The 24,437-nt window shown below is 40.2% G+C and overlaps 1 protein-coding gene across 7 annotated transcripts in view; it reads left to right on the plus strand.

Moving 5' to 3' along the window:
* Window positions 1-24,437, plus strand: part of LOC122819735 (membrane-associated phosphatidylinositol transfer protein 2-like) — a 65,183-nt gene that overhangs the window by 26,534 nt on the left and 14,212 nt on the right. For all 7 annotated transcript variants that reach the window (XM_044096716.1, XM_044096710.1, XM_044096714.1 and 4 more), the window contains exons 2-13: window positions 4,158-4,371; window positions 14,630-14,844; window positions 15,781-15,902; window positions 16,283-16,516; window positions 17,721-18,059; window positions 18,952-19,047; window positions 20,412-20,516; window positions 20,615-20,670; window positions 21,933-22,023; window positions 23,022-23,175; window positions 23,278-23,467; window positions 23,559-23,678. In XM_044096716.1, the coding sequence (XP_043952651.1) occupies window positions 4,294-4,371; window positions 14,630-14,844; window positions 15,781-15,902; window positions 16,283-16,516; window positions 17,721-18,059; window positions 18,952-19,047; window positions 20,412-20,516; window positions 20,615-20,670; window positions 21,933-22,023; window positions 23,022-23,175; window positions 23,278-23,467; window positions 23,559-23,678 (1,800 nt within the window). In that variant the 5' untranslated portion in view covers window positions 4,158-4,293. The remainder of the gene's footprint in view (window positions 1-4,157; window positions 4,372-14,629; window positions 14,845-15,780; window positions 15,903-16,282; window positions 16,517-17,720; window positions 18,060-18,951; window positions 19,048-20,411; window positions 20,517-20,614; window positions 20,671-21,932; window positions 22,024-23,021; window positions 23,176-23,277; window positions 23,468-23,558; window positions 23,679-24,437) is intronic.

Here is a 24,437-nt window from a genome sequence, read left to right on the forward strand (position 1 = left end):
ATCTGTACAGCTTCCTGTGTGTCTGAATAAATATGAACCAGATCAAGACTTCCAGACAACTGAACCCTTTTTGGCTCGGAAAATACATCCATCCCAATTGATCCCAGTTATCAAACAAGCTCAGCCTGTTATACAAATTGATTTAATTTTTACAACTGAAATGAGTTAGCTTAATGGTTGATTTCATTCGTTTCCTCATTTTGTACCCAAGCACTCCATTTGCATTTCCTCCCTTTCTACTTTCATTTCGTACCCATTTACATAACCTGTCATCTGTTAGTTCATTTTTCCTTAGCCCATTTCTTTGAATTATGTAAATAAATGGTCATAACAATGTGGAAATCTTCAAATCGGATTTGTATATTGTGGAAGTGTACACTCCATTTGCACTGATTTTTGGTTTTATTTCCTGATTGGGTCAGTTTATTGTTATGAAACATGACGGATTATGAGCCCTGACCAAAACCCTAATAACGCCTCCTGCTGGTAGATGGTAGCATGGCAGATATAAAAAAATAGTGGCTCAGTGAAACGAGGAAGGACGACAAAGGTAAAAAATGTTTCAGGAGTAATAACCTTCTGTTATTCTCTGCTTGTTCTGGTCTGTTTCTCTGGTTGTTTGAATTTGTTCCTTCTGGTTTTTAGCCTCTTTCAGATTCACTCTGTGTTTCACAAAGTTCTAGGTCACTTTGTTGCATTTCTAATTACTTGTTCCTGTTGTCAGTTTGCATATCAGTCTCTATCTACTCTAGATTTCATGCTTTACTTCTGTAGTTTTTGTCTCTGCTCAGTTTTAAGGTGGTTAACAGAGGTTTATGTCACCTTCGGATTTCTAGTTACTTACTTCCTTTTCAGGTTTAGTCTGTTTCTGATTCATCTGCACTATCCACCAAAAAGCCTTTTCCTGACCAGTACTGGTTTCCCCTTTTCCTACTGATTTTAGTTTTAATCAGAATTAGTAGGTCGTGACTAAAGTAGATGTACACCGATTGCTGTTTTCTGGCAAATTATCTCTCACAGATTTTTCTTTAAAAAAACAAACAAAAAAACCCCCAAAACATCTCAAACTAAACACCCTCAAATTTGATTCTCAATATGCTACTAAGGAGTGCAATTAATGCCCATTTGTAGCAACTTGCAGCAATATTTTCATTAAATGACGAGCTGATGAATCTTAATAAACCTTCCATGGTCTCCCACTCTGCCACGCAGTCATGCCTAATCATGCACAGATGAAGACACACACCTTACACACACCACCCATTAGACTCCAGTGTCCGACTCCCTCCCCTCTCAGATTTACAGCCTGCTATCATCTGCTGATGATTAAGCAGGTGCTTCCACATGACCCCCCCCCCTCCTCCTCAGTCTGTGATTGGCTGACCTGGTTCACATGGCAGCAGGTGGATGAACTCGACTCGGATAGACGGGCCAGGAAGGAAGGCAGAGCTGAGAAGTCAGGGTGTCTTTAGATTAGTAATGGGAGTCATTAAACCGTCTCCATGGGCGACGCTATGTCTCCAGGTACATAACGTCGTTTTAGAACACAATTAAGTAACTATGTTACCATCAGTTGTTACAAAAATGCTCCAAATATCAAATATGACTTAAAAGAAAGTTTACTTAGTTATTTAACATCTTGAAATTGGGCCTTTGTCTCTTTCTGAGTCATCACAACACCTCTATTAACACTTTAGCAACATTTTACCAGCATTTCACTGAGAAGTAGCTTCTAAAATGAGCTCAGCAGATGTCCACTTCCACCAAGTTAATGCTAATTGCTGCTGGCTAGTCTGAAGGAGCTGAGTGGGGGAGTCATGGGAAGGTCTGCTCTGTGAGGCAGAAACTAAGAAGCTTGTAAACTGCAGCTCAGAGGAGTAGCTGAGCCTCAAAGGCTGTCCTGCAACGTTTAGATGAGCCTCTGCTGCATCACCTGAATAGAATAATTAGGTCATTAAGGCTCTGGAGAACTGATCTACACAAGGAGGAGGTAATTAAGCCATTTCATTCCAGTGTTTTGTACCTGTGGCACATCTAAAAACTGCAGGACAGCAACTGGAGGACTGGAGTTTAATACCCGTGATCTAAAGTCACCATAAATCTGAGAAAAGGCTGTTAGTTGTTAACTAATTCCTACACGTGTAGACCGGGAATCATGATCATGGTGTACATCACGAATGTAAAATTCATGACGTTAACTTCATACACGTCATGAATCCTGACGGTTTGTAAAGGCTCAGACCGTCAGGCTCCCAGCATGGCGGTGCAGGGAGTGTCCGCTGTGGCTGTGTAAACAAAACATGTAATTGGATCACTGGGAAGAAAAAAGAAAACTGGTCCTCTTAAGGACGTGATTAGTGTACACTGACCGACTGCAATAAGAGTTTGGTAGCCTGTTTCTTGTCTCAGTGTCCTTATATGTACGTTTGCATTAAGAGATCAAAGGCACTATAAGATTGTCGTCAGGTTTCTATATTTCTAAAAGTTGGAAATCAGAAAAGAGAAACATAAACACAGACTGTTTTAGAATGAAAGAAACAACTATTTCTGTGTTAGCTTTTTGCTCAGTTTGTTTTCCTGTTAATTGTTTGGAAAATAACAAAAAGAAAAGCTTGACAATAAATCAACACAGATTGCACAGTCATGTGGGGACATTTACTAAATTAGAATAGCTTTGCACAGTTAATTTATTTCAGCATAGTGAAACTCGCATCATGTTTGGATTCATCACGCACAGTGTCAAGAGGAAAATGAGCCAACAATGCAGATGAGCTGAAGGGTGTTATTAATTCAGCTTAATTGAGTTCAGTTTATTTATGTTGCGGGAATTCACAGCACATGTTGCCTCGAGGCACTTTACAGAAAAAGTCAGTTCAGTTGAATCATGGGTCAGCAGTTTGGAAGCTGTTCTGAAACAAACTTTCTGTTGTTGTTATTCTCCTCCATTAAAGCGAATGTGTGTTACTTTCACAAAAATGTTTTTTTTTGGTTTTTTTTTTACATATTTGTTAAAACTGTCAGCATGTTGTGATAGTATAATATGAGACAGATAATCTGTGAAACAATCGATCTCCTTCACCTCCTTCCTAAGCTGTTATTCCCACCTGAAGAAATGCAACCAATCAGAGCCAGGGGGCAGGTCTTAACGCTGTTAATCATGCTTGTGTATGTTTTTGTTATTATTTAGTCTCTACCACAGACTACTCTTCCTGGGGCTCACACCACAAAAGTTACAATAAAGTCAGAAGAAAATACCTTAAGGCAAAAACTAAATGGAAACTAAATTCAAATTTGCAGCCTCAGCAACTTTAACATTTTACAAACATTACAAAAGGACATCATTAAATAAACAAATAAACAAAATCAATATACAAAATTTCAACAAACGCTGCTAAACTAATGGCAGGGAAATAACTTACCTTTTGAGGAAAACCGTTCATCGGTAGCCATGCTAACTAGCCTCAGGATTCCTGGCAGGCTGTGGTGAACCTGCTGTAGCGTAGCAGAGAGAAAGAGGGAGGTTCTGAGCAGCACATACATTACTGTGATTGACAACACTAAGACCCCCTACCTGGTTCTGATTTGGTTCAAAAGCAACTCTAAACGGGTGAAGTTCTTAGTCTTGATTCACAGGAGCTCAGTGTTTCGGCTGCTTTGTGATTTTCTGGGAGTTTTGTTCCAGATTACTGGTGCGTAGAAACTGAATGCTGCTTGGTTCTGGATATACTAAGTAGATTATTATTACAGATTTATTGTCCAGCTCTAATCAAAGCTTTATGCAGTTAAGAAATTGCTAAATAAAAGTCAGATCAGATAGATAAATATATCCACACTGCAGTGGTAGAGAACCTGCAGAGGTCACAACAAAGATTAGTCCTTCAGTGGCGTCGCTGCTGCATCTTTGGTGCCACAGAGTTGGGATTTAGGTTGCCGGAGGATTTCAGAGCTGCTGCTGGGTCAGTGGATTACCTTGTAATAGATCTGCTGCAGCACACACACAGGATGTGTTGGCTTGTATATGGAGGGCTTTAATCCCTCGGACAAGCATGCTAACTCCTGTGGCTTGTTAGTAAGCCAGAGGCTGAAGGGACGTTACAGAGTTGTTGGGTTTTTCTTTCTCCTCCCCACACTGAATGCCGTTTGTTTTTCTGTCTCAGGCAGGGAAAAATGACAGACGGCTGCCTCCTTGCTGACTGACAATGCTGCTGGGTTAGCAAAGCCCGACCGAGAGGAGCCTCACCTCCGGACCCCGCGAACGCAGGAAGGCAGAGTCGGTTCTGTTCCAGCACAGCCATGCTGATCAAGGAGTACCGGATCCCCATGCCGATGAGCGTGGAGGAGTACCGCATTGCTCAGCTCTACATGATCCAGGTGAGCACTTCCTGATTCCTGCTGATTTTCAGAAGGACTTGTCCGTCTGAAAATGTCTCGACTGAGGAATCTTTTGACGCCGTTAACCTTCTCTGATTTTGCTGTGAATGTTCTGTAATATGTCTGTGTGCTGCCACCGGTCTTGGCCAGGACTTTTAATCTCAATGGGATTTTCCTGGTAAATTAAAGGTTAGATTAAAATTTTTTTTAAAATTTCAGGCACTTTGAACCTTTAAATGATGGAGTATTTTTGGCTTAAACCTCCTTGTTTCATTTACGAATGCAATTTGAAGCTAAACAAAGCTACCTGTCATTAATATACTTGTCAGATACACTTCCAGTTATGGTGGGATGACCATGTTTGGATTTCAAAAAAAGAGACACTTGGTCCAGTAATGAAACACTTTAAGGACACTCTGTTTAATTAAAGCCTTTTTTTTTTTTTTTTTTTTTTACATATTTGTTAAAATCATCATGATGTTATGACAGTATAATATCTGACAGATAATCTGGGAAAATATTAGTTCCTCTCCATTCTTCCTGGTGTGACTCAGTCAGAAACAACCAATCAGAACCAGGGGGAGGGTCTTGGCGCTGTCAACTAAGCACTCTAAGGGTGATGCTCGTTGCTAAGCTACAGCTGGTTCACCACATAGCCTGCCATCAATGCTAAGGCTAGTTAGCATAACTGTCAATGATTGCGTATAAACGATTTTCCTGTAATGGAAATATGTTTTTCCACCATTAACACATTGGACTGCGTACAGGAGCTTGATCGACAGCGTCAAGGCCCTCCTCTAGAATCTGATTGGTTGGTTTTGATTGGGAGTGATGTATTTCTGCAGACCGCTATAGCAGCACTGGCAGGAGGTGGAGATGTCACAACATGGTGACAGTATTAATAAGTATGGTAAAAAAACAACAACAACATATTTTTGTAAAGTTACAAACTGCAGCTTTAAAGACTTATTTTTTAACATATCGTCGCCTTCCTAAAATAAAAGCCTTGCGGTGGCGTAGCGGATAGCGCGACCCACATTTGGAGGCCTTGAGTCCTCAACGCGGCCGTCGTGGGTTCGATTCCCAGACCCGGCGACATTTGCCGCATGTCTTCCCCCCCTTTCCTGTCAGCCTATTGTCATATAAGGGACACTAGAGCCACAAAAAGACCCCCTGGTGGGGAGGAAAAAATAAATAAAAGCCTTGCTCAATTTTTGCCAAAATAGATATTCTTTTTGGGCCTAAATCATCTTTTGTCAATATTTTTTTGTTTGATTTTGGTCTAAATCACTTTTGGCAAAAAATAACAATTATTTTAGAAAGCCGATGAGATGTAAAGAATGCCTTCATTGTGGGGTGAGAAAGAAGAGAATTAAATAGCAAACTTCAGAGTTTGCAAGGAAAGGAGAACAAAATTGACTTTAAAAGAAATCAGAGCTCATTTCTCAAAGCAGTTTTTGTTTGCGCAACAAATAAGCATAAATGCGTTTGAAAGAAGTGTGTGTAGCCTCCAGTGAGTCGACAGAAAGCTGCTTCCTCTCTTTGCTCTAATGAGAAACCCTCTCAATGTTTGCCTTGTGATTCAGTAAGTCGGAGTAACATGTCAGACCTTTGGCCTTCTTCTAATCTTTGGTGCACTTCTGGTGCAACTTCACTCTTTTCCCAGTGTAACAGCTCACAGCTGACATGTGACTGGTTGTTTCTGGTCAAGCAGTGTATTTCTTTAGTTAGCACTGGGAGCACTGGGAGAAGGCAGAGCAGTTAGATTTTTTTCAAAGTTATCTGAATTACGTTCTACTGTCACAGCAAAGAGAAAGTTTTATTATGCTAGTTTTCAGCATAATAATTGGGGCAGTGTCATGTAAAACTGACTTTTTTGAGCTTTACATCATCTAAAAACGTTCCCATAATTCTTTCATGCATGTTTAAAAAAGTCTTTTCATCTCCATGGCAACCTGTTCAAAACGCCTGGGTGGACCTAGCCCAACCTTTGAAGATGCAGCTCCTCCTCAGAGCTGCAGCTTCCCAGCTTCCACCTCACAGAGCAGCTTCTTGTCTCCCCCACTCAGCTCCTTCAGACTAGCCAGCAGCCATTAGCAAACACCTGGTGGAACTGTGCATCAGCTGAGGTCATTATAGGAGCTGCTTCTCAGTGCAATGCTGGTAAAAATGTTGCTAAAGGGTTTATAAGGTGGTGGAGTTTCAGAAAGAGCAGGATATTTGTAGAGACAGAAACCTAATTTCAAGGCAGTAAAACTTCTTTTAAGACATATTTGGCAACAAATATGTCTTAAATCAAGTAACTAATATAGTTAATTGATTCTGCAGTGAAATGGCACTATGTGCACATAATACTGCCCCTTTTAAAAGGTCTCAAAATAGAGAAAAAGAAAACGTGAATTAGGTCTGTTTATATCTCGTGGTTTATAGCAAATCAACCTTCATAAACCGTAACTTCATCAGATATTGACGCTGCGCATGACTGTAGTAGACAGGAAGTAGAGTCCTCCCCTCTCACCTGGAGGTTTGAACTTACCTAGTAAATGAGTTTCCTTCACTACTCTGTAGCGCGTTATCAGAAAAGCCAAAAACCACCTTGAAAGCGAACATAAAGCGTAAGGAAGTTATTTTGAATTTTGCCATCTCCGGCAACCTTTTCTAGAGCAATACTTCAAAATTAGCATAAAGCCCCTGTCCTCAAGGTTTACATCGTATTATCCCAGTTTAAAAGGCTGGATCAGGGGCAGTTATGATGATTTTAGCTGTGCTTACGAAGCATTACCGTGTTCCAGCTAATATCTCATACGTGTAATGAAGGGCAGAGAGGAAGGTGTCCTTGTGTCTTCCTGTAGAACAGGATCTGAGAGAAAACGTTGCTGAGAGGTCACGGTGTCGCTCTGCAGACCAGATGGTGCTCCATATGTCTGGGCTTTATGCTTCCTTTCATAACTTTGTGAAAACAACTAAAATGTCATTAAAAAACCAACATCTCAGTATGAATGAAGCCTGTATTTACTTAGGAGCCGTAAATCAGGGCAGATTAAACAAAGGATGTCATTTTAGAGCGACATTTTATCATGAAGCTTATTACTGACAAATAGCAATGAAGCAACAGCCGCGTCAATTCCTCCTTTTAGCGTTGTTTATTCTATACTGCTACAGAAGATATGCAACCTAATATTCAGACCCATTTAAATTTAATCAGATGAAGTTATTAAGGAGCTAAATCTGTGCAGACAAAACAGAAGCGACATGTTTGCTTCTTTTTATCATAACTTTGCTTATGTGGACAAACATACAAATGCATGACTCTACAGAGTTAAACACACACACACACACACACACACACACACACACACACACCGCTCCTGTTCCTCGGCGTCACAGTTGGAGCGCCTGTCGCCGGGGTAACTGGTGACATCACCTGCAGCGGGGCAGCTGCTGCCATCATTTGGTTTTGTGGCGTGAACGAGACAGAGAGGGAGACGTGGTGGTGCAGTCGCCATGACAACTTGGTGTCCGGAGCTCGTTGCTGGATAGAGTAAGATGAGATTCAAACATTATTCAAATAAAATATGTAACATTATCATAACATGAAAAAAAACAGCACAGCTTTTCTCACCAGTGTGTTGAGGAACATTTGTATTTTGGAAATGTTTTGTCAGAAAAAAACAACCTAGATGAGGTGTTCCCATGTAGTTTCTGAAATTTATTGCACTTTTGTGATTCAGAGCACCACTATTATTGCTGTTAACGTATTGCTTGATTAGCACGAAGCCACATATAAACATCCCACTGCTTTGCATCGACACAAATGGTTTTTATTAATGCTTAAAGGGGCAGTATTATGTGTTTTCCAGGCACATAGTGCCATTTTATAGCTTAATCAAGCAACTATGTTAACTGTAGTTGTCAACATAACACATGCTGTATATATTTAATAGGACTTAAAAGAGTTTTTACCTTGAAATTGGGCTTCCGTCTCTTTAAGAAACTCCTGCTCTCTCTGAAAATAAGGAAGTCAACACAACATGGCTCCTCTATAAACCCTTTAGCAACCTTTTTACCTGAGTTGCACTGAGAAGTAGCTCCTATAATGAGCTCAGCCGATGTGCAGTTCCACCAGGTGTCTGCTAATTGCTGTTGGCTAGTCTGAAGGAGCGGAGAGGGGAAGGGCTGCTCTGTGAGGCGGAAGCTGCGCAAAGCAGTTTCCAAGAAAAGGGAAAGTAAACCCTCGGAGGCATGGTGACGGGTAAGAATAATGTTGGTGGTGCCAGCATCATGCTGTGGAGATGCTATTTGGAAAGAAAACAATTCTGAACTTTTTACCATACGCATCAGCTCTCAATTTAATCACCTTGTAAGAAGAGGTTGCAAAAATGCTTCATAAAGTTAAGCCTTTGCTTCCTTTCCGACATAAAGTTTAACAAAACCTGCTGCACATAAATAAAATCAGACATGGTGGTAAACTGTCTAGCTCTGTTTTCTCCTTCCTCCTCCAGCTTCAGTGAAGCACCAAGTTCAAAGCCATCAGTCCACCAAGTCTTGTGTTCGTAAACTGATTAGAGATACACCGCTCCACTTTTTTCACTTCCAATACCAAAATCTGAGGTTAACAGCACAACGAAATACACCAGCAGCTTCACAATCTAGGACAAGCACGTAAAAAAAGACCTTTAATCTGTTCAGTCGGTACAATTAGGAGTGTAGCAGCCAAAAATAATAAACTGAAACTGACAAGAACAATGCAAAAATGTAAAAAATAATCACTGTGTAAATAAACTACAGCAAACCTTGGTTAAAATGGTTTAAAATGTGTAAATAGGGAATCTAAGTATAATGTAGAATAAACAATAAAGCATGACGTCCCTCGGAGCAAAACCTAGAATTAGACTGAATAGATCTGTACTTATGGATCAGGCACATCGTCACTGATACCCATCTAGAAATGTTTTCACACACACAGACATTAATATTGGATCAGTGCATCTTTAAAACCTAGAACCTGAAATCGAAAACAGGTGACATGAATTCACTTCTATCGTTGATATTTCTTTATGATACAGCTGTGTTTATCGCCCAGAGTTTTCTGTTCAGAAGAAAATGAGCCAATCAACAAGCAGGACTTCTAACACAAAGTCCATCCTGGTCCTCAGGGTGTCGTCGTTATGGCGACTGCTACGCTCGTGAAAATGCATCACCGCAGGCGGACAGCAGGTGGAGCCCCAGGGTTTTCTCCAGGTTTTTGTTGAGCTTGTTCTGTCACATGAATTATTCAGGATGGACTCGGCCGGCTGAAACCAGATCCTGGGGAAAGTCACATGTTACAATTCACCACTCGTGGTCAACAGAGACGCTGCCCACGCTCTGGGAGCGCTGAATCAGTTCTCATATCTTATATATTATATCTATAGCTATATTAGAAAGTATTTTATTTAAAACTCTCAAACGTTTTTTATTTTTTTATTTTTTTTATTTTCACACATTACAACCACAAACTTCCGCACCCCCATTCAATAAATTAGAATATTCCTAAAAGTTGTTTCAGGAACTTTCATTAAGTGAAACACGTTATGCAGATTAATTACATACAGATGGACACTATAATTATTTCTGTTAATTATAACAATTTCCCGCTCATAGTTAATAAAAACATGACAGGAAATAAAAATAACAATTAACCGAAACCATAAATAAAGTGTGTTTTGTAGTCTCTGGACACAAAGTTGCTCTATTAAAAAAAATACCAAAAATTGATCTTATTTTAATCTGTCATGTGATTAATTGATTAATTTATTATTGCGACATTACCGTTAATTATTAATAAACAGATAGCAAAAGGTGCTCAGTAAGAGATGGGGTTTTTATTACAGAATTTCAACCACTCCTGAGTGGAGCTCATTTACAGACAAATACATTTTTTTAATATATGTTAAAAGCAAAATGTACTCATTTTTTTACAGTTTTACCTTTATTCCGGCTTTAAGCGTGTTGCTCTTTCAGCACGCTGCCTTTTTCTGAGCCTGTATAGGCCAGTTAACAATTAATTGATTACTAATTTAATTGAAGATTATCTCAATAATCAGTTAATCGCGATTAAGCTGATCAATCGTTTCAGTCCTACTGGAATTTGCTTTAACCGGTGTGTTTCCCTTCCTGTTGCTGCAGCAGGAAGTGTTGTTTGTGTAAACCGACGGTTGTTGTGTCTGTATGATCAGCCGTCTGTGTGACGGTCCCAACGTTTTTGTTTTTGTGATAAATGGGCTGCGTCTGTATCTGCTCGGCTCGATGCTCCTATCATCGGCGCTCACACACCGCGGTCTCAGGGGGGATCCTTTGAGCCTGTTGGCTCCTCACCTAAATTACATTACCTGCTAGATTACAGCAATTTTCCAGCTGTTGGCCTCCTCTGACCTTCATTACTGTATCGCTTCCCTAAAGTCTTCTGGAGAGCGAGCTCCATATTTAATCTAAGCTCTCGTTCTTGACCCGACTCTGGCTGTTAATAATGATCATGATGATTTGTATTCACCTAGAGTTATTTCCTGATCCTGTTGCGACGAACATTACTACAGATGCAATAAAATAACTTCTCAATCATCTGGTGGAAACAAAGTATCTTCTACCTCCTGATTCAACAGCCTCATATGAACGTTTTGGACTGTTTTACTCTTTAAAACTAGAATCCATCACGATTTCTGACTCATTTTGTGTCTAGTTGTGCAGAACTATTTCTTTATTTGTCATTACTTTTTATTATTGTCCTGCTATGACCAACTGTTGAACTATTTTAACTTTACTAATTGAGTAAAGTTAAACTTAGTTAGATTTTGCTTATATTAAAATGTCATGATGTCATTCAATCTAACAAAGTTTTCATCACTTTTGGTTCATTTATTTCCTATCTCTTCATTGTTCAATAAAGGCCACTGGAGTTCAGGGTTTCCACCAGAAATCCTGCTAAGCCCAGGGGTCGGGGCTCCGAGGCGCTTCATCATGTTTCTGTTTTAGAAGATGTTAAGTAGACAAGAAATGTAAAAATATTACTGGGTAATTATGTGTTACGCAAAGACAATGCCAGTGAAAGTATATTTAAACACACAACTTGTCTTAAAGACAACAAATCAAAAAACACAATCAAAATGAATATCAAGTATGTAGCTCAGTAACTCAATAAAATCCTGGACTGCTGAGACTTTTACTAAAATAAACTCCCAGTGATGCACACCGGCTGTCTTGAAATAAAATCCCAACTGCGACAGTGAAAGTAGAAAGTTTGTCTCCCGTAACAGAGCTAGCCATGCACATGAACCAAACCCAGATGGTAACAGTCTGACAGCCTCTTAAGGAGACGAAGCTTGTGCATAAACTGATGGTGTAATCCCAGATTCCCTCTGCAGAGCTGCCAGCCTAAGGCAACAGCGAGTCTTACAGGATCTGTGGCTCAAACCATCTGCTGCCCCTCTTTGGGAGGAAGTGGCACGCTGAGCCAAAAGGAACGTCTCTCTTCTAAGCTTGTCTGTGACAATTAAATTCTGTTTAGGCGTCGGATTGTTTTGAGGCAGAGCAAATGAACGGTATTAATGTTCGCTGCTTGATTGAAAGTAAGACAACAATACATGAACGTATCAAATATGTTCCTTAAAGTCAGGGATGAGATCCAGTAACAGTAAGATCAGTTATTATAGACACTGTTGCATTATTAATTGTGAAATTTTTTTCTTTCTGGAATCAAAATATTAAATAATTTATTTGTTTGTCTTTCAAACTACCTACCTGCAGCGTGTGCTCACCAATCAGACATGGTTTTTAAACTATTTTGATTGTTTAATGAAAATCGTTTGGTTCATTTCCTCTCATGATATCACCGCATGAAGGGTTTCCCTCTGCTGACCAGAGGAACATACAAGTAGAACATGACACAGGTAGAACATGCAGATGTTCGACCTGACGCAGGTAGAACATGCAGATGTTCGACCTGACGCAGGTAGAACATGCAGATGTTCGACCTGACGCAGGTAGAACATTCAGGAGGTATTGGTGCGTCTGGATCTATGTTTAGAAATCTCGTCTTTCTCTGTGGTTGCGACAGGCATCGGAAACTTGAAGTGGCGAGTTGGAGTCGGGAGTTCCAGTTGGTCTCTTCTAACCGAATTGCATGTAAATGTGGAATCAGACCCAGTTCTGTTTAGTCCGCTTTAATCGAACTCTAGTATGTTTGTGTAGAAAGTCCAGTCTTTTCAACTCTGATGCCGAGCAAACTCCGGTCTGCCTACAAACGCAGGTATTGGTTCGGTCGAAGTGAATTCTGCTGCCGTTCATATGCGCATCATTTGCACTAGCTGGAGAAATGCCTCATGGTGTTTCACCAAAGACAAAAGAGAAATCCTACAGCCACTAAAATCTGGCACCATTCTATTTTTGTTGACATTTTGCACTCAGTGTCTTCTTCAGAGGTTTTGTTTAGTTTCCCTCAGTAGTTCTCGATGCAGCGCCCCCACAGACGAGGAGGCTCAGCAGGTTTTTCATAAGGTTTGTATTATTTGACGCTCTGCAGTGTGAAAGCAAACAGCACCGCCTGAAAATGTAACAAACGTTACAGCTTTGGTCCCCAACCGAGCCGAGTCTACCTGACTACGATGTGTTGAAACACCCTACATCATCCTGGACTCTCCTTTGTTTAGCCTGATGAAACACTACACTGACTCTGAGATGCACATTGATTTTTTTCTTTCTCTCTGTTCCTCTTTGGTTGACAGAAATCTTGACTTCATCTTGACCATTCAGAACCCTTGTTTTATTTTTAGTTTTGAAGCCCTTCTGGTCTACATTGTCCTGTTACAGGTGGCAGTTTAGACAGACAGGATGACGTTTCACTCCAGAGACCTTTGATTATCGGAGAAATTCAAGGTTAGTTCAACGACTGCAGACCCTCAGGATCAGCCACCCGACCTCTGAACTCCAGAGTCGGATGGAAGTGTTTGTGCTGGTATTCTGTTGTGGTCAAACATCTCAACATTGCCGTTGTTGGATGCAACTTAAATCCCACTGCCATAATCTTAAGAGGCCTTCCCGTTCCAAACAAGTCTCATTTATTCAGTCTTGTTCTGATCCTGCTGCCCGTAGGAAGTGTGGTGGAGCGTTTTCCTATTTCTCTGACCTTTGCGTGGTGTGGCCCCAGGGCGAACTTGCTGCTCTCTCCACATCTTTGAAGATTGACAGTCAACTTAAACAGTCTCCAGTTTGATTAATCTTTCTCTCTGCAGACTTTAAATCGCCTGATAATGGCCTGATAAACCTTCCCAGACTGATTGGCAGCTGCGATTGTTCCTCTGAGATTAACGGGCGACAAATCTTTCAGAGTCAGAGCCGGACTCTGGCTGCAGGAATTCAAAGGAAAGCTGTATTATCTCCTGGTAGCTGCTTTTTTTTTTTTTTTTTTCTTTCTGTGCTTCTTGTCTCTTAGCTTGGCTGCTGCGTCATCCACCCAGCTACAAGATGTTATGACCAGGTAGGACGAGTCCCGGCTGAGGGACAGAATTGCTTTGCAAGGGCCGCAGGGATTTAGCCGGGCATTAAAGAGAAAGATCAGAGAATTGAGAGTACAGCACAGGATGATTGATGAGGCCAGGACCGGCTGCTCCGCTTGAGAGAGAGGTTGTTTTAAATCTCTGGTTTCTCTCATCCTGGCATTTTCTCAAAAGTCTGATGATTTTGCAACAGAACTTTCCATCCCATTGGGAAAGCTGTCCTAGTCAGTCAATGTGACCACCTCAGTCACTTTGTATTACAACACGGCAAATCATTTACTGGAAGGAGTGAGAGAGTAAAAGGAAAATAAAAAAAATTAATAAAATAGAATAGTAATAGGAATGTACCAATTAAACGGTGCCGATTTGCTCCTGAAGTTTGGGAGATTTCGGTGATCGGCCGATACTTGCATATGAAGCCGATATTATTCCTTGAGCTTATCTACCTCAGCAAAGGACTGAAAATCAGATACTGTGATCTTTTGCTCTGCTGTGAGAGGCTGCCAGGTCATGTCTGCACGTTTGCTATTAACAATAGTCCCCTCACTGTTACTGAATCAGCGACTTTCTTGCTATATTTAAAGACATAAGACTTCCCAGAAGCTTTCTATAACACTGTGAACATGGCAGAATTTTATTTTATTTTTATGCTTCATTTCCTTTTTCCCTCTTTGATGAATCTGAACATGTCTCTCCTCCTGTGCTGTCATCGCCCTGCCGCCTTGCAGAAGAAGAGCAGAGAGGAGAGCTGCGGTGAGGGCAGCGGAGTGGAGATCCTGGAGAACAAGCCTTACGAGGACGGCCCGGGGGGGTCGGGACAGTACACTCACAAGGTCTATCACATCGGCAAACACATCCCGTCCTGGTTCTGTGCCATCCTCCCTCAAGCCGCCCTTCGTGTGGAGGAGGAGTCCTGGAATGCTTACCCCTACACACGAACCCGGTGAGGAAACACCGCCACGCCGTCACACATACATGCTGACAAAATGCATGCTAACACCACAGAGCGACAGCAAATTAAGGCCATTGTAGATATATATATAAAAAAATGGCCTCAAATTTTTATAAAAATAAAAATACATACATTTTGAGATTAATATCAGAAATTTTCTAGGAAAGACTTGGACATTTTTATTTTTTTTTTTAAACCTTTGGAAATGTTCTCAGTTTCAACAACTGGTTAGCATTTTCAACTTTTGAAATTTCCATTTTCTAGAGCATTTCTGAGACTTCACCTCAAGTTCTTAACTTGGTTGGGGGAGGAGGGGGAGGAGGACACTAACTCCTTTTAGCACAAGTTAGAACACAACAATAGTCTTTTCCAGTGTCCCATCAAACACTTTGTGTTTTGAAACAAAAATGAATCCCGGTTGCTGGGTTTGTGGATGTTGCCTGTGTGTCATATTTACCAGCGTACTTGAAATACGCAAATATGAAAGCTCCGACTCAGGACTTTTTTTATTCTAGAAAAAGAAAAAAGTTATTAATTGTGTTAAAATGTTGAACTTATTAAATCTATGTAATTAGTTAATCAAAATGAATATTTTAAAGTCCTGGACGTAGTGCTGTCTAAGGAAACTGTGGGCAAGAAAACAAATCTTGAAGTTTGGACTTAACTTTCTACGTTTCAATCGAGTAAACATGAATGTGTGGCGAAGCAATTTTAAGTATTTCAAAACACCCAGTCATGAAGGCCTGCTCAATATATCTTTGTCTCACTACGAACATTTCAGAACTTTTTCCAGAAAACAATGGAAGAAAGAATAACGTTTATTTGGTTCAAGCAACAAACTTCAGGATAGTCACTCATAAAAATAACATAGAGAAAGTTTAGTTATTTACATATTGGACAGATTGTGTTTATGTTTGGGATTTCCAGGTATACTTGTCCATTTGTTGAGAAATTCTCCATAGACATCGAGACGTATTACAAACCAGACACTGGAAATCAAGCAGATGTCTTCAATCTATCCTCCGCTGAAAAGAGACAGAGGACTGTCGGTGAGTTTATTTATCTATCTAAACGCCCGCTCTCCAGGTCGTTACTCTTGAATTGTTCCTTTGGGATCCGTTGTGTGATTGTCATCCCCTTAATAAACAGGAGCTAAATTGGCACGGCGATATTTGCAGTGGAAGCTGCGGCATGCTGTAATACAGGGGCACGCAGGTTGAGGAGTGTAAGAGCTGGAGTTGAGGCTCTGCATACTAAAATTCACTGGGGAGCAAAAGAAATGTTGAGTCTGCTGCTGACACCTTTCTGCAGGGCCTGATTACATAAGAGACAGAAAATCACACATTTTTCTTCTGGCAGCTCGTTATTGGTTCTGGTTACATCTGCAGTCCGGATCTGCCACAATCCATTGTGTTTTATCGCAATCAAGACCCTATAGACATCGTCAAGGACTACATCCCTCCCCATGAATACCTGGTGGAAGAAGACCCCAAGCTGTACCAGTCACTCAAAACCAGACGGGGCCCGCTGTCAGAGGACTGGATCGAGGAGATCAACCACAACCCTGGTCAGAGCGTCGTCATGTGCGCCTACAAGCTCTGCAAGGTGGAGTTCAGATACTGGGGCATGCAGTCCAAGATCGAGCGCTTCATACACGACGTAGGTAAGGATTCAGGTTCTGGTGTCAGAGTGTTTATCCTTAACTCTAATGCAATATTCAAACAAAGATCACTGTGACATAAAGTAAAACATCACTAAATGTCTGGAATCGTTTGATATTTTTGCTGTAAATTCATACTCAACACATGGATTACATCAGCAGAAAAAGTAAAAATAAAAGTTATTTTAATATTGAGAAAATTTAAAACTGATGGAGGTTGACGGTTAAAAAAAAGATAAGATATGTGTATTACAAGTGGGCTTATTATTACTATTATTATTATATACACTTCTAATAGCCATGAACAACCTTTAATGCTCAAGAAGTGATGTAGCTAACAGTGAGCACCCTCAGGAAAATAATCTTTAAGTTCAAGATAAATAACCTCTCAGCTGAAGATAGTAAGATCTGGAAAATAACTATTGATGTCCACAAGCGGATCTATAAGTGCTCCATATGTTTTGGACACTAACCTGTCCAAAACATATGGTTAGTGTCCAATTCTTCAATTAATGTTATCTTAAAATTCCAGGGAAGTACCATGTAAATTTTGTTTAAATGAACTCACCTTTGGGTCCTAGGAAAATCCCAGACAAGATTTGGAAAGTAACAGGTACATTTTGGGTGAAAAATAAGTTTCAAAGAAACTAATCTCTAAGTGCCATTTCAATTCCAAAAGTAATCAAGTAACCTTTAAGTTAAAGAAACAAACTTTTGGGTTCGGGGAAGGTACCATGCAAGTTCTGAAAAGTAACCTCTACATTTGTAAAAGTAATCGGTATTTTTGAATATTCTGTCTCAAAGTTCTTTGAAAGTACCAAATAAATTCTAGTAAGTAAACTTTAGGTTAGATAAACTCAACTTTGGGTTCCGGTAATGTACCATGCAAGTTCTGGAAAGTTCCCTGTGCAATTTGGGGTAGAAACTGTCCTTTTAAATAAGCTATTCTCAAATTTCTAGAGACGTACCTTAGAGGTGTCAGATAGCAACCATAAGTCAAGGAAACTAATTTACATTCTTGGAAAATACCAAGTAAATTCTGGAAAGTAAGTTATTGGAAAAGCAACTCTGTAAATTCTGGGATGGTAAAGTAGGAAGCTCTTTGAATTCCAGTAAAGTTCCATTATGTCTCGCCTCCAAGCTCAGAAGTGTTGGCCAAAATAAGTGATTTTCTTTCCAACATATATGTGACTAATGACTGTTTCAGGTCTCCGCAAAGTGATGGTCCGAGCCCACCGGCAGGCGTGGTGCTGGCAGGATGAATGGTACGGTCTCACCATCGAGGACATCAGGCAGCTGGAGCTGGAAACCCAGTTAGCTTTAGCCAAGAAGATGGCGCAGTACAGCCTGAATGAGGAAGGCGGAGCAGAGACCAATGGCTCCTCTGTTAGCCAAGATCAGGAACAGGTGGGAGAGAACCCGGGATCAGCTGCGGAGGTCGAGGGAACTCGAGGAAAGCTTGGAGATTCTCTAGAGACGCGAGGGGAGCTCACCAAGCAGTGGTCCACCTCTTCCAGATCGTCCAACAGGTCATCAAAGAGAGGAAGTTAGTGGAGCTCCTTGGCTTTCATTTATCAATTTATTACACAAAGTAATTCAACGTTTTACTTCATTAAAGTGTTTTACTGATATCCTCGTTTCGGTTTTTGTTAGAATTTAACAGGATATTAATTATGTAAAAGCCTTGAAAAGGTAAATAATTGCCTAAACACGTTCTGACCTCTGCTACAAGGTGCATCGACAGAGTTATTATAACTTACATGCAGAAACAACGATGATTCCCAACTTGAAACAACAGTGTAGTTTTCTTAAGAATTACCGTAGTACACAAGTATGACAGTAACAAATAACAGATGCAGAATAAATCAAATCTCATGTGTAAGGGCTGTCTGGAATACGCAGTATAATGCTACATTCACACATGGGTTAGTTTCGTCTGCTGGGCACTGCCAGCAAACTGAGGCTAAACCAAAACATGTAAATATAGACGGTATCAAAAGGTTTTTACAAGCTTTCTAATGATTGGTAAACCCACTTACAACAGCACAGGCGAGTTATGTGTGAATTCATACCTGCAAAATAATTCAATAACCCAACCACTGACACACTGTTTCCTCGTGCATTCACCAAGGAGGAAGTTTCAGCGCTTTTTTATTATGGCTCTCTAGCGCTACACTCCCTCTGCTGGTTGCATATGGTTACTACATCTGCTAAATCAAATCAGGACATGAACTAGTTAACCAAAACTGACAGCAAACACATTGTAAATGTAAACAATAACATTCAAGTCTGCAGTGCTTACAATATGCAGATAAGACCAGAAAGAATAAATGTACCTCTGACTTATAATGAACAGATTTCATTCCATAACAATTCCATAACTTCTATTGGCATTTGATCAGAAATAGCCAAATGAAAGGTTTTGTTTATGTTTGCAGCAAGTCCGTCTCACCACAGCATTTCAGAGTGGAGGATGCAGAGCATCGCCCGGGACTCTGACGACAGCACTGACGACGAGTTCTTTGATGCCCACGGTAACAATTATCGTCACACCAAAATCCAAATCAGCTCGTTCTGGACAGCAGATCAGGACTCAAAAGATTGATCCAGTTTGTCAAACTTGCTCCACTGGAATCAGGACCAAGCTGTCCTTTTTGGTTTCAGACGTTTTTTAAATTGTTTGATGAGTCCTAATCTTGTTATTTCCTGACAGAAAAGAGACATGCTGTCATAAATTAAGTCAAATATAAAATATAACCAGCCTAATAAAGGTATAGCCTATTAAAATTAATTGTAACTTTACAACACAGTGAAAGGAAAATTATAGACATTTTGGAACACTTTATAAGAAAAAAAAAAAAATAAAAGTGTCACCAAAAACCACAACTTGCTGAAGTTTGACTGTAATTCTTCAGAAGAAAAAGTCTCTTTTCGCTTTAAATATCAAGATATTTTTGTCTTCAATTTGTGCATCTAAAATTAAAGTCTTCAAGTGCTTTAAATTTCTTTTTAAAAAATCATAAACTTGCTTTAAATACTTAAAGTGCTAGCTTTTTTGTGTGTGTTTATCATGAGAAAGTGGACAACGCTCATCTTCGCCACCGGCTCACGTTTGCTCCCGATCCATATGAGGTTAGGTGGATTCTGTGCAGAGAAACTTGGCACCAGGCCTGTGGCGATAATCAATTTTTTTGCTGTACAATAAATTGTTCTAGAAGTTCTTGCGATAAATGATAATATTGAGACCACTCTGAGGTACTATAATGGTAACAGCATAATAATGCGAGAACACATCCTCACAGACCAATAAACATTAAATTCTAATGAACATTTAACATCTTAAATATGCAAACTAAATAAACAAAACAACAATAAATCGAGTTATGAAGTTTCTGTGAACTAAATTTTCCTTCAATAAAAGGACTAGATGAGACCAAAACACCAGACTGAAGACTTTTATCATCCAGTTTTTTGGTAGAAAGAGAAAATCGATAAATCATGCCAATTGGAATTATTGAGTTTGTTTTTAATTTATCATGCGATTAATTGATTTATTGATTTTTGTGACAGTGTTAGCACTAATTTGGTATAGAATATGCATTTTTATTTTGTGCATTTCTCTGGTAATTCACATCTTAAATTTCACTCATAATTCTCTTTAAAAGGTTGTTTAAAGGCCTTTAACCTGAGTTGGTGAAACCTGCAGAAACCCTGACCACAGTTTCTCTGACTTGACATGAATATGCTTTGATCTAAATCAGCCGACTCAGCATGTGCTGAGCCACTTGAAACTGAATTTGAAGATTTCAAAAAGAGCCATAAACCACAGTCTGTGTAGAAAGTATTGCTTCCAAGAAGAGGCTCATGCTACATGTGAGTTCTTGTGGACGTTTTGCAGAGGACCTGTCGGATAATGAAGACATGTTCTCCAAGGAAATCACCAAGTGGAGCTCTAACGACCTCATGGACAAGATCGAGACAATAGAAGTGGATGAAGCGCAAGGTCATCATATTCCGTCTAAAGAAAATTAGAATCGCAGATAAAATAATTCACTTTTTGAAAAAGATAAATGTCTGAGTTGTTGGTTCCTATTCAAACAGAAGCGTGTCAGGAGTCGAGTGAGGAGTACAGCGTCACTGAGGACACCCAGATGGAGGTACAGATTTCACTCTTACTCTCACTTTAACTCCATGGATTAAAAAAACAAAAACAATCTGTTTCTCGTAGGCAGTGACCCACCATGCTGGTGCAGGTAGAAGAACTGTCCGTCCCCTGCAGTCTCCAGCTCTGTTTACAGCATTTCTCCATAAATGCCTCCTCACTTTGCCTCGGCCCATTTATAGATTCTGGGATTTTATGAGTGTGGCCAGAAGAGCATGAAAGGCCGCATATCCATTTTACCAGTCTTTATATTTTACTTGAAGTTTCAGTCATTCCAGGAACTCAAAATATAATAACAACAACAACAAAAAAAACACAAACTAAGACGACTTTAAAAGAGGTTGAACTATTAGAATAAATAAATAAATGCTAAGTTATAATTGACTCTGTTTGAACCCAAAATTACCCCTTGACTTTGACATACATGTGTTAATAGAAATACATGTATGATGTGGCAGGGGATTAATGACAGATAAATTAGAATATTTTTTCTTTTGATGCTTGATTGTCAGATTAAAGTACATTTTGAAAATAACAACCTTTAAGCAAATAAAACATCATTTTTATTAAGCCAACATGTCTATTAAAATTTTTTTTTTTTTTTTTGTTTGATGTAAAATTAAATGCAGTGTTTTCATTTCAAATCATCATAATAAGAAAGCTTTAAATATCAGTCTGTTTTTAGCCTATATAATGTTAGGTAAATTAACTTAAATAATATTCTAATTTCTTAAAAATTAATTCTATCCTTTTTTTCCTTCAACTACAATTTATTTCCTGCTGTTTTCTCAGAAGACTCTAACTCATACATGAGATGATGTCAGGGTTTTGCTTCCAGATCTTTTCCCGCCATCTTTCCTCTGATCCGCTCCACAAATATTTCGTTGTGTTTACCTTCACTTCCTGGTATTCTTGATCTCTTTTTATATCAAATCCATTCCCCTTCTGCCCCTTTTATTTGGATTTTTAACCTTTTATCCCAGATTTGCAAATGTTTCTGTTCGAACCTGAAGTTTCCTTTCCTTAACTCAGATTCCTCATTAAATTGGTGATTCTTACAGTAGTGCAATAAAAAAAAATCTGAATCTTTAGCTTGATAAATAGAAAAACAAACTTTATGCTTCATACTTTTATCATGAAGCGTAAAAACAGGGAACTTTAGTGATTTGTGGTGTTTTTCTTTAAACATTTGCTCCATCTTTCCTATTAACCGGCCCTTCTGTTCTCCTTCTGTGTCTCCCTTCCTGTTATCCACAGGACTGTCCGTCCCAGCAGTGTCCCCAGCCGTCCAAAATCCACGTCCTCGTTCTGGTCCTGCATGGTGGTAACATACTGGACACAGGCTCTGGTACAACAGTGTGTTCAACATTTTTCAGAAAACAAAAACCTTTCATCCAGGTTTTTGTTCATGATCAGCTGAACTCATTCTTCATCTCAAGTTTAAGAGCTCAATGAAGATGCAATAAAAGGAATAGAGATTTGATTCAGATTAACTTTGTGAACATATTAAATTAGTGAACTTTTTCTCTAAGCCTAGATATGATGTTTTGAGATAAATCTGACAAAAAAACAAAGATGATAAAGGTAAAATTAGTTGATTGATTGAAAAGTTTTTCATCTGTTGAGGAAGAAATGGCTTTTTTTTTCAGTCAATTAAATTACAATTATTCAAATTAAAGGGGCGGTATTATGTATTTTACAGACACATGGTGCCATTTTATAGCACTAGCAAGTAACTATGTTACCTTCAGTTATAAACAGCCTAAATATTTCAAATATGGCATGAAAGAAATTTGGCTTTGTAATTTAACGCCTGAAAATTGGGCCTCTGTCTCTTTAAAAACTCTTACTCTTTCTGAAACTCTGCCTCCAGGAAGTCATTGCAACATGGCTCCTCCATTAACCCTTTAACAAAGTTTTTATGAGCGATTCACTGAGAAGCAGCTCCTATGAGGAGGTCAGCAGATGCAGTTCCACCAGGTGGTTGCTGATTGCTGCTGGCTAGTCTGAAGGAGCTCAGTGGGAGTGTGTGGGGGAAGGGACGCTCTGTGAGGCTGAAGCCTAGAGGAGGAGCTGGACCTCAAAGGCGGGGCTAGGTACACCCAGGCATTTGTCACTGCTGAATGGTTGCCATGGAGATGAATAGATTTCTCAAACACGCATGAAAGAATCAAAGCAACGCTCCATGTGTGTTTTTGGTGAGGAAAGAACATTATAACATGATTTAATGCTCATAAAAGTTGACTTTACGTAATACTGCCCCTTTACAAATGGAGAAACCAGGCTTACTGAAATACTTTTGAAAGGTTGTTGAAAGTTATGCCTTTGGTATTTGTTTATCTGCAGGTGAACAGAGCAGCAAGCAGGGAGACGTGAACACTCTCAGTGGGGCTTTTGAGACCGTGATGAGGGTCCACTACCCGGCGGCGCTCGGACGCCTCACCGTCCGGATGGTCCCCTGTCCTGCTGTTTGCGTCGATGCTTTCTCACTCGTCTCCAAGTGAGTGACGAACATTTCAGTAAGACGTTGTAGAACAAACTCAGCCCGCCAAGCTAAGCTAGGCTAAGCTAGACTAACACGCTCTGCCTCGATGACCTGCAGTCTGAGTCCGTACAGCTACGATGAGAGCTGTCTGTCCAGCAGTCAGGACCACATCCCGCTCGCCGCGCTGCCTCTCCTGGCTACGTCTGCGCCGCAGTACCAGGACGCCGTGGCAACGGTCATCCTCAGAGCCAATCAGGTTTACAGTGACTTCATCAAGTCTACAGAAGGAGCTGCTTTCAGCGGCCAGGTCGGTCAGACTGGGATGGTGGGGAAAGGAACGTGTCCGGACGAAGCGGATTTGTGAATTTGTGATGGTCGGCTTCGCCTTCATCTTGCAGGTGTGCGTCATCGGGGACTGTGTGGGAGGGATCCTGGGCTTCGACGCGCTCTGCAGCAGCTCTGTGACGGTCTCAGAAAGCCAGAACAGCAGCAGGCGGGGCAGCGCCATCAGTGTCCAGGTACACCGCTGATCTGACCATAACTCATCTGACTGGCTGCTCTGAGTTGGAATAGTCAGTTAAAGTAGTGCGTTTGGTTAAAAAGTGTATGATATCAGTTGTTAAAAAAACTAAACTAAAACTTTCAGCTAGCTAGAGCTAGCGCTGTCACAAAGAAAACATTTCTCACTGAAACGTAGTGGAGCTGAGACGCAAAGACCATGAAGTCGACCATTTCACATGAATCTGAAAGTCCGAATTAATCGGAATGTAAATATGCTGCTTTTATGGGGCAGAATTATGTCAATTTGACTGTGTCAAGCTTTGCATCATATTATGAAGTTGTTCCCCCAAAAAAACAGACCTGGAGCGTTGCCTTGATTCTTTCATGCATTTAAAGTCCTTTAATCTCCCACGGCAACCATTCAGCTGTGTAAAACTCCTGGGTGGACCTAGCTCCACCTTTGAGGCACAGCTTCTCTTCAGAAGGAGTTTCCAAGCTTCCAAGCACAAGGCAGCCCTCTGTAAGGCTCCTTCAGACTAGCCAGCAGCAATTAGCAGAGACTTGGTGGAACTGAGCATCTTCTGAGCTCATTACAGGAGCTGCTTCTCAGTACAACACTGGTAAAAACGTTGATAAAGGGTTAACAGAGGAGCCATGTTGTGATGACTTAATGAAGGCGGAGCTTCAGGAAGAGCAGGAGGTTTTAAAGAGACAGAGACCCAAAGTCAAGTTGTTAAATTATTGTCATATTTCTTTTAAGTCTTATTTGATACTTG

Source organism: Gambusia affinis, linkage group LG17, assembly GCF_019740435.1.
Source record: "Gambusia affinis linkage group LG17, SWU_Gaff_1.0, whole genome shotgun sequence".
Classification (NCBI taxonomy): domain Eukaryota; kingdom Metazoa; phylum Chordata; class Actinopteri; order Cyprinodontiformes; family Poeciliidae; genus Gambusia; species Gambusia affinis.